The sequence below is a fragment of the Suillus discolor genome (assembly GCF_016758755.1).
Source record: "Suillus discolor strain FC423 chromosome Unknown F5147scaffold_16, whole genome shotgun sequence".
In the NCBI taxonomy this organism is placed as follows: domain Eukaryota; kingdom Fungi; phylum Basidiomycota; class Agaricomycetes; order Boletales; family Suillaceae; genus Suillus; species Suillus discolor.
In genome coordinates, this window is record NW_024541263.1 from 456,234 (window position 1) to 468,854 (window position 12,621).

Below are 12,621 nucleotides of genomic sequence, written 5' to 3' on the forward strand. Positions count from 1 at the left end.
AACCGGTGGTTTTCCTGATGTGGCATCTCAGAAATGCCCAAAGTAGGACCCTGTAAGTCTTTGGCTCACACTGATTGTGCACTTGCTGCTCATTCACACTCCAGCATGCCACCGCACACCATCTCACAAGATCTAAAAGCTCACATTCCTGTTTTGCACCAACATGGCCATTCAGTCACAAGCATTTGTCATTTGCTTGGTATCAAGAAGACATTTGTATACAAAACCATCAGACCTCAGTATAGATGACATCACCTTTCTCATTACTACCCTTCGTAGAAATCCCACCATCTACCTCAATGAACTACAGCATGAGTTACAGGCATGCCACAGTGTCTTTGTATCTATCCATACACTCTTTCATACCCTGTGCAGGCTACAATACAGCCACAAGACTATCTCGGCTCATGCTCTTGAATGAGATGAGGAATGACATGCCATATTTATGAACCATATTGCAGAGATAGCTTCAGACCCTGAAATGTTGATGTTTGGTGATGAAGCTACAAAAGATGAAAGGACATTGATTTGTAGATTCAGACATTTGAAAATCGGAACAAGGTTTGCTTCATTTACAGATCAGTATCAGTCTTGGCTAATTCATACTAGGTGTATTCAGAGAAAGTGTTTCATATGAGGCAAATGATACTTAATCTTGCCCATCCTCACACTTGATGGCATCATTGCCTATGATATCATTGAAGGGTCTGTGATGAGTGAGAGATTCATGCAGTTCTTACAAGAACATGTGGTATGCCTCGTAATAACATCATGGATCTTACTGATTGTTTTATGAATAGTTGCCATTGACTAACCTCTACCCTAGCCCTCATAGTGTTCTTGTGTTGGACAACTGTCATATCCACCACAGTGAAGAGGTCTGACGTGTTGTAGAGGATGAGGCTATGTGTAAACTTGTGTTTCTACCTCCATACTCACCTGACTATAATCTCATCGAGCAGGCATTTTCTTCTATCTTATGCTGTCACTTTCTTGATATATCCTTGACAGCTATCAGACAAGCATGCCAGCACATTACACCTGACAAAGTGGAGGGGTATTTTCATGCTTCTGGTTACATTGCCTAGACAGTTTCAATGTACTTCTACCTAAAAGGATCTTTGTCTTCGCGGCTACCCTCTACATCAAATATATACCCTGGTGGAAAAGGAACCCACTCTTGTCTGTTGCTGCAAAAGTGATAAAGATGATAATCAAGATTGGAACACTCCCCTGAATCTTGTGAGTGGAGATGACGTAATAATGCCATTGAACTCACCAGGTGGCCACTCTTCAAGTTTCATTCTACCCCCATTAATTCATGCACATCCTCCATCATGGTATCTTGTCTTGTACTGGTACTTCCTGTCCTCAGGAATATCAGAACCAGTAGTATTACTACATTTGCACTTTGTACTGTCCATTGGCTCACTCTTGGCAAGGGGGCCACTCCATCAAGTGACACTTCCTTTCTTCAAACAAATGATGTCACCTAGGGTCAGCCCAATGTGAGTGAGTTCATGGTCAGCAATCTCTGCGAGGATGTCCGGTCCAGCTCCAATACTACCCAAGGAGGATTCATACACTGTTACATGAGTAACACCAAGTTCCTGCTCAGCATACTTCAAGAAGCAAGTAAGTTTTGATGGTGTCAAGATAACAGGTGAACAAGCAAGGACAGAAGTATTGACTGTAGGCAAAGGTGTTGAAGAAATTGCAGCATGGTCTTGGTTATGGGCAAGATCTTGAATAGTCCGTAACAGAAGCATTGAATCAAGTGAGCTGATGTCACTAGCACTTACAGTCGAAGGCACAGGAGGAACCATTGGTGTGGTTAATGCAGCATGGTACATTAGGTGCAATACAGGCTCTTGTTTTGCAGGATTAAATGATTGAATATTTGGTGGCATTGAAGTCATAGCTTCACCATCATACTGAAAGAATGTAAGGTTCAACTAGAGACATAAAGTTGCTACAATTCAATTACCATTGCACGAGCCCAATCCTTTACCATGACTGGGGTACAAGGAATCTCCATACCACTCAAGTGGACATATATAACAGAGTTGTCATAGTCATTTCCCTACTTCTTGATAATGAGTCATCGATAACAAGCAATCTCACGCTTGAGCTCTGAAGCACCAGTCTGCAAGAAACATTATTGAACAGCTAAAATATTGAGACCAGTCTTCACAGTTGAAATACCTCAGTAACAAGCATGGTTTCCTCGTCCTCAGATTCTCTACTCTCATGGCTGGCAGCATTTTCCAAAGAACATTGTGTCTTTGTTAGCTAAGGTATCACAGAATCTTCAAGACTTACCTTATGGGTATGAACAGGCAATTTCTCGATATTCTTTGCCATCTCAACATAATCATTCTTATTGGTAACATCCATGGCTTCTGTGTGACTATAATCAATCACCTGAATAAGCAGGATCTCATTGTTGCTGTAGCATTGGCAGATGATCCAAGGACCAACATACCTGCGCGAAGCACCAGGAAGGTATTTGAAGGTATACCTTTTCTTCTCAGTAATCTTATAGAGTGATTTATCATGCTTTGCAAGCATAGTCATGAGGAAGTCAAGGTAACTGGGTGCTAAGACAAGAAAAATGACTTCTTTGACCTTTGTGAATTTCACCTCCTTGATTTTGGTTTTGCCATTGTGTTCTGTTGAGTTTTCATATATATATATCAAGATTTACAACAAAAACAGTCTCAAACTGAGGTATTTCTGGCTCAGGGGATATGGAAGGTGAAGCCATCACTAGAAGTATGTCTACTGTCTACCTTGGATTGGTCTGCAGCATGTTCTCACTCAGATGGTGCTTATGGGGTCTTACCTCAGGCATTTCTGACACACAAATTCAACTTTTGCATTTTCGCATAATTATGCAAAGAGCTATAACATTGAAGAAGTTCCCATGATTGTGTTTATTATAGAATTACCAGAAGTATCCTATGCCTAAATTATGTGATCTCAATGATGTCATACCATATGACACTCTTGGAATGTTCTTACTGTGGCTGTGACACATATCATGACCTCATAGTTATATATAGAATCATACAATACCTTTAACCATTCTGATTGGCTAGTTAGTTCATTTTTAGTTTCAATTTCCATCTCAATATACATATATGTATAAAAGTAGTTAGTAGTTCTTCAGTTCAAACCTCTTGTGTATTAGCTTACTTGCTTCCCCGCTCCTTTCTCTTTTGTGATTATCCAATAGTTTGAGTCCTAGTCTCTGCATAGCGTTTACTCATTATTGGGTTGTGACAGTGAGACCCATTCATCCACTTGGGTTTTCCAATAAGTCAGCCTTATTATAGTTGTTTGTTATGTGTTGTGCTCACTATAATTAGGCTCATTTGCAGTAATACTCAACACCACCATTAAATACTGTCCCAAATAATGTAGGATCCTTTAGTGTACACCATCTAGGTAAGCTTGGCACTATCTGCCACCTGTATTACCCTAACATGACATCCCAACATGCCCTACCAATGCGCCAAAGCTTCCAAACTAGGTGAGATCTTATTCTTACACTTCTTGCTCTTCTCTACTGCCACCAACATTGTCCACCACCTATTCTAGTCATCAACACAGGCATTCTGCACCTCCTACAGCATCGTTCATTGCCATCCTATATGTTTCCATTGACTGGACCAAGTATAATGGCTCTACAATGGTTCTGGACACTACTTTGTCTCCCAAGCATAGCTGTTCACCACCCACTTCTTCTATCAGCGTCTGCATATGTTTTTCTTGTCTCATTCTACCCCTCAATAAGGTCAATAATTGAACATTGCTCTAGACACCCCTCATATCATCTCTCAAACGTGCTACCTACCCCCTATGTCATGACCCTTAGTGAAGAGGATCATAGGGCTGTTAAAAGCCACCGTGAAACACAGTGTAGGGACTGATTCCTGGCTAGCCTTGTAGAGACTGTTCTTACCTTAGTGTTATGTTTGCCCTTTTGTAGCTTACATAATCAAGTAATCTTTTCACCAGTTACCAGTATGAGTCTGAGTCTTCAGCAGTTTTCTATCATATTTCCTCTCCTATGAGCCTTGAGCTTGGTCCAGAAACCCTTTAGGGTTGAATAGCAGCTAGGTTCTGCAAGACCCAGCACATTGTTCTGAATCACCATCAGAATTGTTGTACCCACAACGGCTTTTGATGCTCTATTCGAACAATCAATGTACTTAGGGCAGGGCAACAAATCCAACAAAGGGAGCATGTGAATGCAAAGCAGCAAAGATCCATATAAGGTATGTTAACTATTTTTCTTAGCACTTAGGTAACTTCCTTCGCATTTCTGCAAAGATGTCAGCTGAAGATCATGTGGCTGTCAAGACTATGCTCATTGATGTCAACATTGATACTGAGTCTATACTATACACTGCACCCTCCAGTGAGGAGGGAGCAGACTTTAGTCACAAAGGTAGAGAGTATGAAGCATTTGAAGGGCTAGCTCAGCAGATGACAGACCTCTCTGGATTGTAAGTCATTTGATTTTGTGCCTACCAATATGTGCTTACACATGCTAGCTGCTATGTTGACCTACACACTCGCAATGATCACATCAGTATTCAGAATGTGAACTAGAACCTTCAGATGGAAAGCCTTGTAAAGGCTTACTTGGACTCTCGCACCCGAGATAATGGTGATGGCATGCCAAGTGTTTCAAGTGATAATGTTCTACATAATAAGACTGATGAGGCTCTAACCCTGCTGGATGTTGAGCTGGTTGACATATTTAGTAAGCAACATATTTTTTTCCTGTTGGAAGATTTTGTTCAATAATATTCTAGGCCGAAAATGTGCATCACTGCAACCCCTTGCCTTTCACAGGTTTCTGAATGAAACTCTTATATACCATTGTAGGTTTACAACTCAGAGTGGTGCTATAGGCTCCAAACTGATATCTTTATGTTGTAGGTCGTGCACTGCCTATCTGCTATACTTGTGGAGCAAGTGCGTTCAACCCTAAAGGGGAAGCTAGTGCAGCAAAGGTCTAGAAATGGACACAGAAGGTGCCGCTTGTCAGCCGATGCGAAGTGCGGGAATGTAGCGGTTGGCTGAAAGCGGTCGGTGCGGGAAAGACGCGGCTGCGAAGCGGCCGATGCGCGAGGGTTTTGGATGATAGTAGAGATGAAGGACAATAGAAATAGGATGAAGAGCGAGGTGATAACTGATACGATGTGAACGGTAAATGGATACTGATTGCCAATAGCTACCAACTGTAGGCTAATGGGAGTTTGCTACTGGAACGTCCGGAAAACAAGCGTACTGAATGATATGTACTGCTAGTGCTTAAGTATTGCACTAAGCGCTGTCACGCGGAACCGAGCTGACGTGCTACCGAGCTATGTATGTAAAGCTATATGTAATAAAGGTGGTCTGATGCGAAAATGGTCTGATATGTAAATATAATTATGAAACAACGTACCATTGGGTTGGTTTTGGACTATGGATGGGTGCGGAACATCGGCTGATGAAGCGCGAGAAAAGCGGCTGCTAAGCGCGGCTGTGCATGCGCGGGAACATTGCAGCCGTCGCGGAAAAGTAGCGGCCGCTATGTGCAACTCGCGGGAAAGCTGCGCTTCATGTAGGAAAGTAATAGGGTGCTGAGGGATACCACAAAAATAGCCTCTACGAGGCTACAAGGACTCCAAGTCCTACACCGTGGTTTCCTAGGTTGTTCTCCACTGCATCAAACTGTCGCCATTTCACTCTGCATGCTTGCAGCCTATCAACAGTCTCACAGGACTTGCCCCTAGTTTAGCATTCAAGCACAGTATAAGACCTTATGTCATCTTCATGATGTACATACAATATTCAACTGTATTGTAATACATCAATTACAATGTTGCTTTGTAGATTCCATACCAACTGTATCTCAACACACAGTTCTCAGACACATATGACATTTACCTTGAGATCTTGCATCAGGTAGACTCTATCGTCAAAGCAGCACTGAAGCGAGACACACCAGATTGGCACCTTCTCAACTCATGTCCATGTTGTTCTTATAAAGTAGAGGATGAAGATGACATGGCTTTTGAGTGACTTGCCACCATCAACAGCAACAACAGCCTGAAATGATGGTCATCATTTCTACATGGCACATCTCCAAGAGATGATTTGTGGACTTATCATTCTGACTACCAGCTCCATCATGTGAAAGTTGACCAATTCCAACTCAATGGTGCTCAACCTTGTGCAGTAAGTTTAGCTGATACCAACTTTATGAAACTAATTTCTGATCAGAAAGGACCCGCTGATGATTGGGAGGATGTTGTACAGTCAGCCTTGGCATCATTCAACTGTGTTGACTGGTGGAAAAATGCTGGTTCAGGAGCACATAAACACATGTTTTCAGTTTTTGATGAGTCCGGCATTTTTATTGCAGCCTGTTGCCACCAGTTCATTCTCTTAGTGTGTGATATAGTCAAAAGTGGTGAACTGTCTGTAATTTTGATTTTGATGTTGTCATCATTGCAGCACTGACTAATTTTTCAAGCTCAAAGTACCTGCTCACTATTCTAGATCATCTACTCAATGTCTACGGCAAAAATTGTGGTGTTGCATATGACATTGGCTGTGCATTTTCTAAAACATTGAACAACAGCCACCTGGGACCCCGTGCTTGTGAACTCAATTTACGAATGATGGTCGGAGCTTTTCATGGCCACACTCATAACTGATGGTGTCAAATTGACTGGCATCCAATGTACATAGAAGGTACTGGCTACACTGAGGGAGAAGGGTGTGAACATGTATTCTCTTCATCAAATGAGCTTGCATGCAGCACTTGCCACACTACTCCATTTCACCAGCATCAAACAATCGAGCAGCACTTTGCCTTTTGGGATAATGACAAGTACACAGTGCTTAGTAAGTTTTGTTAGACATTTCATGCAATCATGAGCTAATGAGTTAACATGTACTAGGTACATTTTTACACAATAATTACCAAGAGGCGCTAACAGCTAGTCAAACTCTCACTGTTGAACTTTCCTCTCTGGAAGGTGTGCTTAATCTCATACACACTGACTTTATTCATTTTCATAAGGAAGAGCGCTCATATCTCGACATTCTGAAGGAACCCCCTATCAAGGATCATGTCAGTATTTGATATGTTCAAGCTCTTGACAAGGTTGTCAACTGCCAGTAAGTCATTAGTCTAAATTTGTATTTATATCATGCCTAATTTTTATATATCACAGAGAGGAATGGAACACAGCACAACAAGCTGCTGTCCTGCATGGTATGGGAATCATGCAGAACACATACATGACATATTATCCCACATGTCTATAGTCTGTTAGCTTTGTCCTTAGACTACACAAAATGTACTTTGAGTACAGACTCAAGTGCAACAGAAAGCTTTGTGTGCTCCAATCACACAAAAGTACGGTATTTTGAAGGAAAGTCAAATATGATGGAGAAATCATATATTGACATAGTCCAAGTAATAGGTGTATAAAAGCTCAGGTTATTACCTAACTTTTGGCTTATTTACCTTGACTACAAATAACCAAGGAGAAAAATTAAAAGCCCACAAAAACCCCATCAAAAAAGCCCATGTTTTGCTTTGTTTTCTTTTATGATTATTCCTACCTTGTTTTTCTTTCATTTCTTTACCTATATGATTCATTGACATCCCAGATGCCTCATAAAATGTACCTACAGGGTATGATGTCATATGACTCCACAGATAGTTCTGGCCTATTCTGTTGGTTTCTCTGATGTCACCTATGATGTCATAGTGATGTCATTGGATGCTAGAATGTTCTGCTCCACCTAGCTCCACCTGGCTCCACAAATGCTCCACATTACTCCACAATGAGGTCATTTATGATACAATTCTGATGTCACTTCTCTTTTCAATCTTATTTCTTGGTACTATACAGTTTCTCCCATCTTGTGTATAAAAGGAAAGCCAATCTCCACCCAAAAATACAAGAACTTCTTTTACTGTTTAAAAGAACCCACAATTCTTCCACTTTCTCTGATATTGACACTCTTGTGTTAGCCAGAAAGTGCAGATCAAGTATCTAGACTTGCTCTGAGATTATTTTACTCTTTTCTTGACTGTACCTATACTATCTAGTGTGCATCTGACATACATTTCAGAGGACTAGAAGTATCAAGTCAAGCCATTTATCTGCGCCCGCAGATTCCTTTGTTGGATTATCTGCATACATATTTCCAGTCATATAACTCGTAGTTGTATGTATCCATTGTATTATTGTAGTTGTATAACACACGGTTGGTTATACACTATCATCCTATTATTTTTTGATACATCCTTTGTACTTTACTTCAAAGGAGTCCAAACCAGCATCTTTGATTTGTATCACACGGTTATACAAATCTTTCTATTTCCCATCAATAAGTCCTTTCATATTAAGGCGGGGGAAATTCTAGCAATATCTGCTACATCCAGTTGCAACCAGTTGCACAACAGTACACACATTACATCATTTGTCTGTCTAGTCAACAAAAATACTAGAGAGACTTATTTGTATCAAGTATCTTCCATCTAGCCATAGGAAAGGCTAGATATTCCTCTACAACAGTCTACATTATCTGTCTTGCTAGATAAAGTTAGATTTTTCTTGTAGAACATCTACTGTTCTAGGTAGAATCACACCACTGGGCTGTATAAGCAGGTAACCTCCCACAAACAACACATTATCTACCACAAAAGAAGAAAAGTCGTAGACTGCAAACTTGAGGTTGTTTGGCAGCATCTAGTTTTATCAAAAGTGTAATTGTAGTGTCATTGCCTTTTGATCACTTTTATATAAGACACCACTAATTGTGCCCTTGTGGATATTTATATTGGCAGCTTTCAGGAAATGCACATTGCCATCAATCAGGCTTGGATCCGAGTTGGTGGAGCATATTCAAAGCTGCAAAATACAGAAGCAATGACCTCACACTTAAAAATTCAACTTGGGATTGACAAACAATGGGAGATCAGCAGTGAACCCTACAGTCAATTCCGTCAAGAAGCTTCACTTTTGACTTATTGCACAGCACTCAATGACTTAGAACGACTCATCATCATGCATCTATTTGAGTTATTGAAACTCTTACTTTCAGGCATAGGTGGGATTATTATCTTTGCACAGTCGCATAAGTACTCATTTTATCTATATTAGGCTACAAACTACATCAACAAATCAGCAAAGCCTTACAATGACATTTGGAGGCAATTCGAACTACACTAAACCACTACAATATGTAGGCTGCTGCTCTTGTGCCTCCATGTCCACAGCTCACTTGGAAAGATATTGTGGAGTACAGTTTTCTGGGCGAGTTTGATCTTTTGTGTCAGTCTCGTTCTGACATCCACACTTTGGATTGGACCAAACCTGCTCATTGCGAAGCTACAGTGAAGTACTTCAAACTTAAATGTGCTCAAGAAGAAATTCAACACTTGAATGTTGAAATTCATCGGCTGCACACAGCCATACACAATGAGGAACTCACTGTGAATGCCACTATTGATTTCCTTCTCATATCAAATGAACCTGTCGGACTTGAGCTGCAATGTCAATGGCGCAGACACGCTGCTGTCAATGCAGTGCATTTATGGAGATTAGATTGAATCATGTCATAGGAGAGCTTTTCAGGTAGAAGAGACCTTGGAACTTGACTCAAAGACACATCTGTGGTATGTCCTCCTGCTCTTCATTATTTGCAGCTTACATATATCTAATGTGCAGAAATACCTAAAATTATCCACACTATCAATCACTAGAAACAATTTGAGCTGAGGACAATAGCTCTGACTATGTTAACATCTGACGAACAGAGCAGTGGGGATATTCTTAAGCATGAGGAACAAGGACAAATTGTAGAAGATTTTGCTGAATTTTTAGTTTCTGTTGTGGATTAAATGTTACTGCTGCTTCGAATTGTGCTGTGCAGTTTATACATCTTATGTTTTCGGTAGTATGTCTGTAATTACATTTTCATTGAAATGACTCAAATTCCACAATGGATGACTGTCATTGTGATTGTTCTGCTATTGAATGTGAGATATATATAGTCCTTAACATATTCTCTTCTACATATCATCTGCTACTTAGACATGACAAATGACATCGTGATTGATCTGCTCTCAGAATGGGAGATATATATGACAATCCTTAACATATTCCCTTCTACATATTATCTGCTACTTAGGCTGCTTTGTCTATCATATTCCTTTCTACATATCATCTGCTACTTAGGCAGCTTTGTTTATTATATTCCCTTCTACATATCATCTGCTACTTAGGTTGCTTTGTAACCCTTCTTAACCCTTCTACATATGCATCTGCATCTACTGCTGCTTACAACTCAGGAGCACACTGTTAACATAATCAGTTTCAATACAGGCCTCAACTTGATTTCATCACTGCTTCTTTGCGTCTCACCTTAACACTTCAACCATGATTTGTTTTGTCAATGCTCCCTTCCTCACCATTCTAAATGAGACACTTTCAACTGAAAAACCTCATGCAGTATCTCCAGCAACAATACCTGAGGTGGCTCGCTTCTCACTGTCCAGCTTAGCAGTGTTGCACTCAAGCTCGTTCACTCAAGGTTTCAGCAATGGAGAATGACAAACAGCAGCCCATGCTTTACTCAGGCATGAAGCTCATGTCGATGGTACTCACTATCATACCTGAAAGCCTGGTGGCCTCCATCCATCATATATTGCTTTCAATTCATACACACCATCAGACAAAGGATCCATCATGCAAGAAGACTTCCTTAAGGCAGCATTACAAGACATGTTTGATGCAGTGAGCTTTCTTTGTTTTCTATCTTTGTATAATCTTTGTATACTAATGTAATGAATTATTAGATCACAATGCAAGATTGTCTTGATGGTGGTATTTCCATCCTTATGCATTGTGCTGGTTCTGAAGCCTCAGAAACACTATCTCTGGAGCACTTTATTGTTGATCTGTACATTACATCATGGGAATATTGTGAAACACCAGAGCACATTGGGGAAGATTCATCAGCTTTAGTGCAGGCTTTCAGTGAGGAGTTTGTCATCCCCCATCTGCAGTATTTCTCAGAATGTTGTCGCATCAAGGGTGTCATCCCTCCCTGGCACTATAAGTCTTTTTTTGTTTCCATGTTTCATAAGTTCACATTTTTCATACTTAAAAGACCCGGCAAGTCAGGTGAATCTTTCTGGACCCTTGGTGGCCACTGGCACACAGATTCAGTATTCAGTGCTTCCCACCAAGCAGTTTGAACACAATTTTGAAGTTAGCAATAAGTCGCTCTTAGCTGCTATTCAGATAGGTCAAGCCCTATCAAAAGCATCGCCTAGGAAGAACAAGTCTGATATTTGGCAGCATCACAATGCTGACACATTTCTCCTGAATTCCACTGAACCTAGTACTATGACCATCTTAGAGCCTCTTGGTACAAAAAACACAATCAAATTCACTGGTACAGTGGCATCTTTTTAAGCAGGGACACCCTTGATCAGCATAGGTCCACATACTGATGCCGTACTCGATCAGTTTGGTTTAGATGACCAGATACTTCCCAAGCTTCACCAGCTTATCAGCTTCATTCGCAGCAGCCATTGGGAGGCTGTGCTTTGAACACCGAAATAGAATCTGACTTATAAACAAGCATCAAACCTAAGTAGAGCACTTAATTCTGATGCTTGCAGCAGCCTAGCTATGCCTACACACACTAAGGTATTTTATATTTCTACTATTATTCTAACTGATTAAAATTTTATTACATCTAGCAGCTGTCATCATTTCTTACCGACATATTCAAATTTCTTGGGACCCTGGTTTTTATGTGCACACTTTACTTGTTTTGTATCTTCTTCTAGTGTTAGATCCTGGATTGTGCCTAGCAAAAGCCACTATTGTCATTTCCAAATAGTTATGCTAATATATCTGTGCTATACTACTACTGTGCTTGTCATTCACATATATATAGGCTTGTGTGGTTGTTTACTGACAAGTGAAATACCCAGGTCAATGGCTACCTCCCCTTGTACAATGCAAACTTGCAAACATGTCCAGGCTCAGTCTACTCATCGCCCCAAGGTGACTCTCAGTAAAGAGACCTATGTGGCCCTTACAGCTCGTCATTGTGAAAATGTGCATTGCTTCAAAGCAGCTCTCGGTGATGCTTGGAACAGCCTCAATGAGACAGTGAAGACAATTGTGTCCTCTCACCACAAAAGTTTCTGTCGTATGCAAAATGACTTCCTCCTCCTCCTCCTCCACCATAAGATCAAGCCTATGTAAATGTTGTTGTGTTACAAGATACTGATACTGATCCCACATCACTAGCGATGTGATTGTGTATTTGAGTGGCTTGCTGAGAACACCCTCCTCCTCATCATCTTCCATGGCCACTGCATCATCATCATTATCAGAACCCCTGTCAGGACCAAGACCATCCTCCAAAAATATCTCATCATCTCCATCATCAGCAGGGGGGTCACCCTCACTAGGGTATGTATCTGAATGAAATTGTACATAGCACATAGCACAGCAGGTATTTGAGCTTGAATTTCTATAGCATACACAGGTAGAAGAAGAAGGATACGGAAAT

The 12,621-nt window shown here is 40.7% G+C and overlaps 7 protein-coding genes across 7 annotated transcripts; 6 read left to right on the forward strand and 1 right to left on the reverse strand.

Moving 5' to 3' along the window:
• Positions 1-646: 646 nt before the first annotated feature.
• On the forward strand, positions 647-884 carry F5147DRAFT_572829 (uncharacterized protein; the record flags this gene model as incomplete). The annotated part of the gene is made up of 2 exons (XM_041431111.1): positions 647-748; positions 801-884. Coding segments are annotated over 2 exons (186 nt in total), but the record flags the coding sequence as incomplete, so codon positions are not given.
• Positions 885-905: 21 nt separating this feature from the next.
• Positions 906-1,088, forward strand: F5147DRAFT_572842 (uncharacterized protein; the record flags this gene model as incomplete). The annotated part of the gene is made up of 1 exon (XM_041431113.1): positions 906-1,088. The coding sequence occupies one exon, from the start codon at positions 906-908 to the stop codon at positions 1,086-1,088; it is 183 nt and encodes a 60-aa protein (XP_041295094.1).
• Positions 1,089-1,454: 366 nt separating this feature from the next.
• Positions 1,455-2,577, reverse strand: F5147DRAFT_771601 (uncharacterized protein; the record flags this gene model as incomplete). Its single annotated transcript, XM_041441260.1, has 4 exons — positions 1,455-1,934; positions 1,988-2,083; positions 2,323-2,449; positions 2,486-2,577. The coding sequence occupies 4 exons, from the start codon at positions 2,575-2,577 to the stop codon at positions 1,455-1,457; spliced, it is 795 nt and encodes a 264-aa protein (XP_041295095.1).
• A 1,761-nt stretch (positions 2,578-4,338) lies between these two features.
• On the forward strand, positions 4,339-4,620 carry F5147DRAFT_771602 (uncharacterized protein; the record flags this gene model as incomplete). The annotated part of the gene is made up of 2 exons (XM_041441261.1): positions 4,339-4,514; positions 4,563-4,620. The coding sequence occupies 2 exons, from the start codon at positions 4,339-4,341 to the stop codon at positions 4,618-4,620; spliced, it is 234 nt and encodes a 77-aa protein (XP_041295096.1).
• Positions 4,621-4,686: 66 nt separating this feature from the next.
• On the forward strand, positions 4,687-6,687 carry F5147DRAFT_744678 (uncharacterized protein; the record flags this gene model as incomplete). The annotated part of the gene is made up of 8 exons (XM_041439697.1): positions 4,687-4,774; positions 5,665-5,773; positions 5,801-5,840; positions 5,896-6,080; positions 6,153-6,240; positions 6,286-6,482; positions 6,539-6,618; positions 6,647-6,687. The coding sequence occupies 8 exons, from the start codon at positions 4,687-4,689 to the stop codon at positions 6,685-6,687; spliced, it is 828 nt and encodes a 275-aa protein (XP_041295097.1).
• Positions 6,688-6,746: 59 nt separating this feature from the next.
• On the forward strand, positions 6,747-9,806 carry F5147DRAFT_744679 (uncharacterized protein; the record flags this gene model as incomplete). The annotated part of the gene is made up of 6 exons (XM_041439698.1): positions 6,747-6,794; positions 6,855-6,912; positions 6,996-7,145; positions 8,833-9,135; positions 9,318-9,421; positions 9,756-9,806. The coding sequence occupies 6 exons, from the start codon at positions 6,747-6,749 to the stop codon at positions 9,804-9,806; spliced, it is 714 nt and encodes a 237-aa protein (XP_041295098.1).
• Positions 9,807-10,775: 969 nt separating this feature from the next.
• Positions 10,776-11,507, forward strand: F5147DRAFT_651147 (uncharacterized protein; the record flags this gene model as incomplete). The annotated part of the gene is made up of 3 exons (XM_041433512.1): positions 10,776-10,823; positions 10,886-11,066; positions 11,200-11,507. 3 exons carry the CDS (start codon positions 10,776-10,778, stop codon positions 11,505-11,507), a joined length of 537 nt encoding a protein of 178 aa, XP_041295099.1.
• Between the last annotated feature and the right edge of the window lie 1,114 nt (positions 11,508-12,621).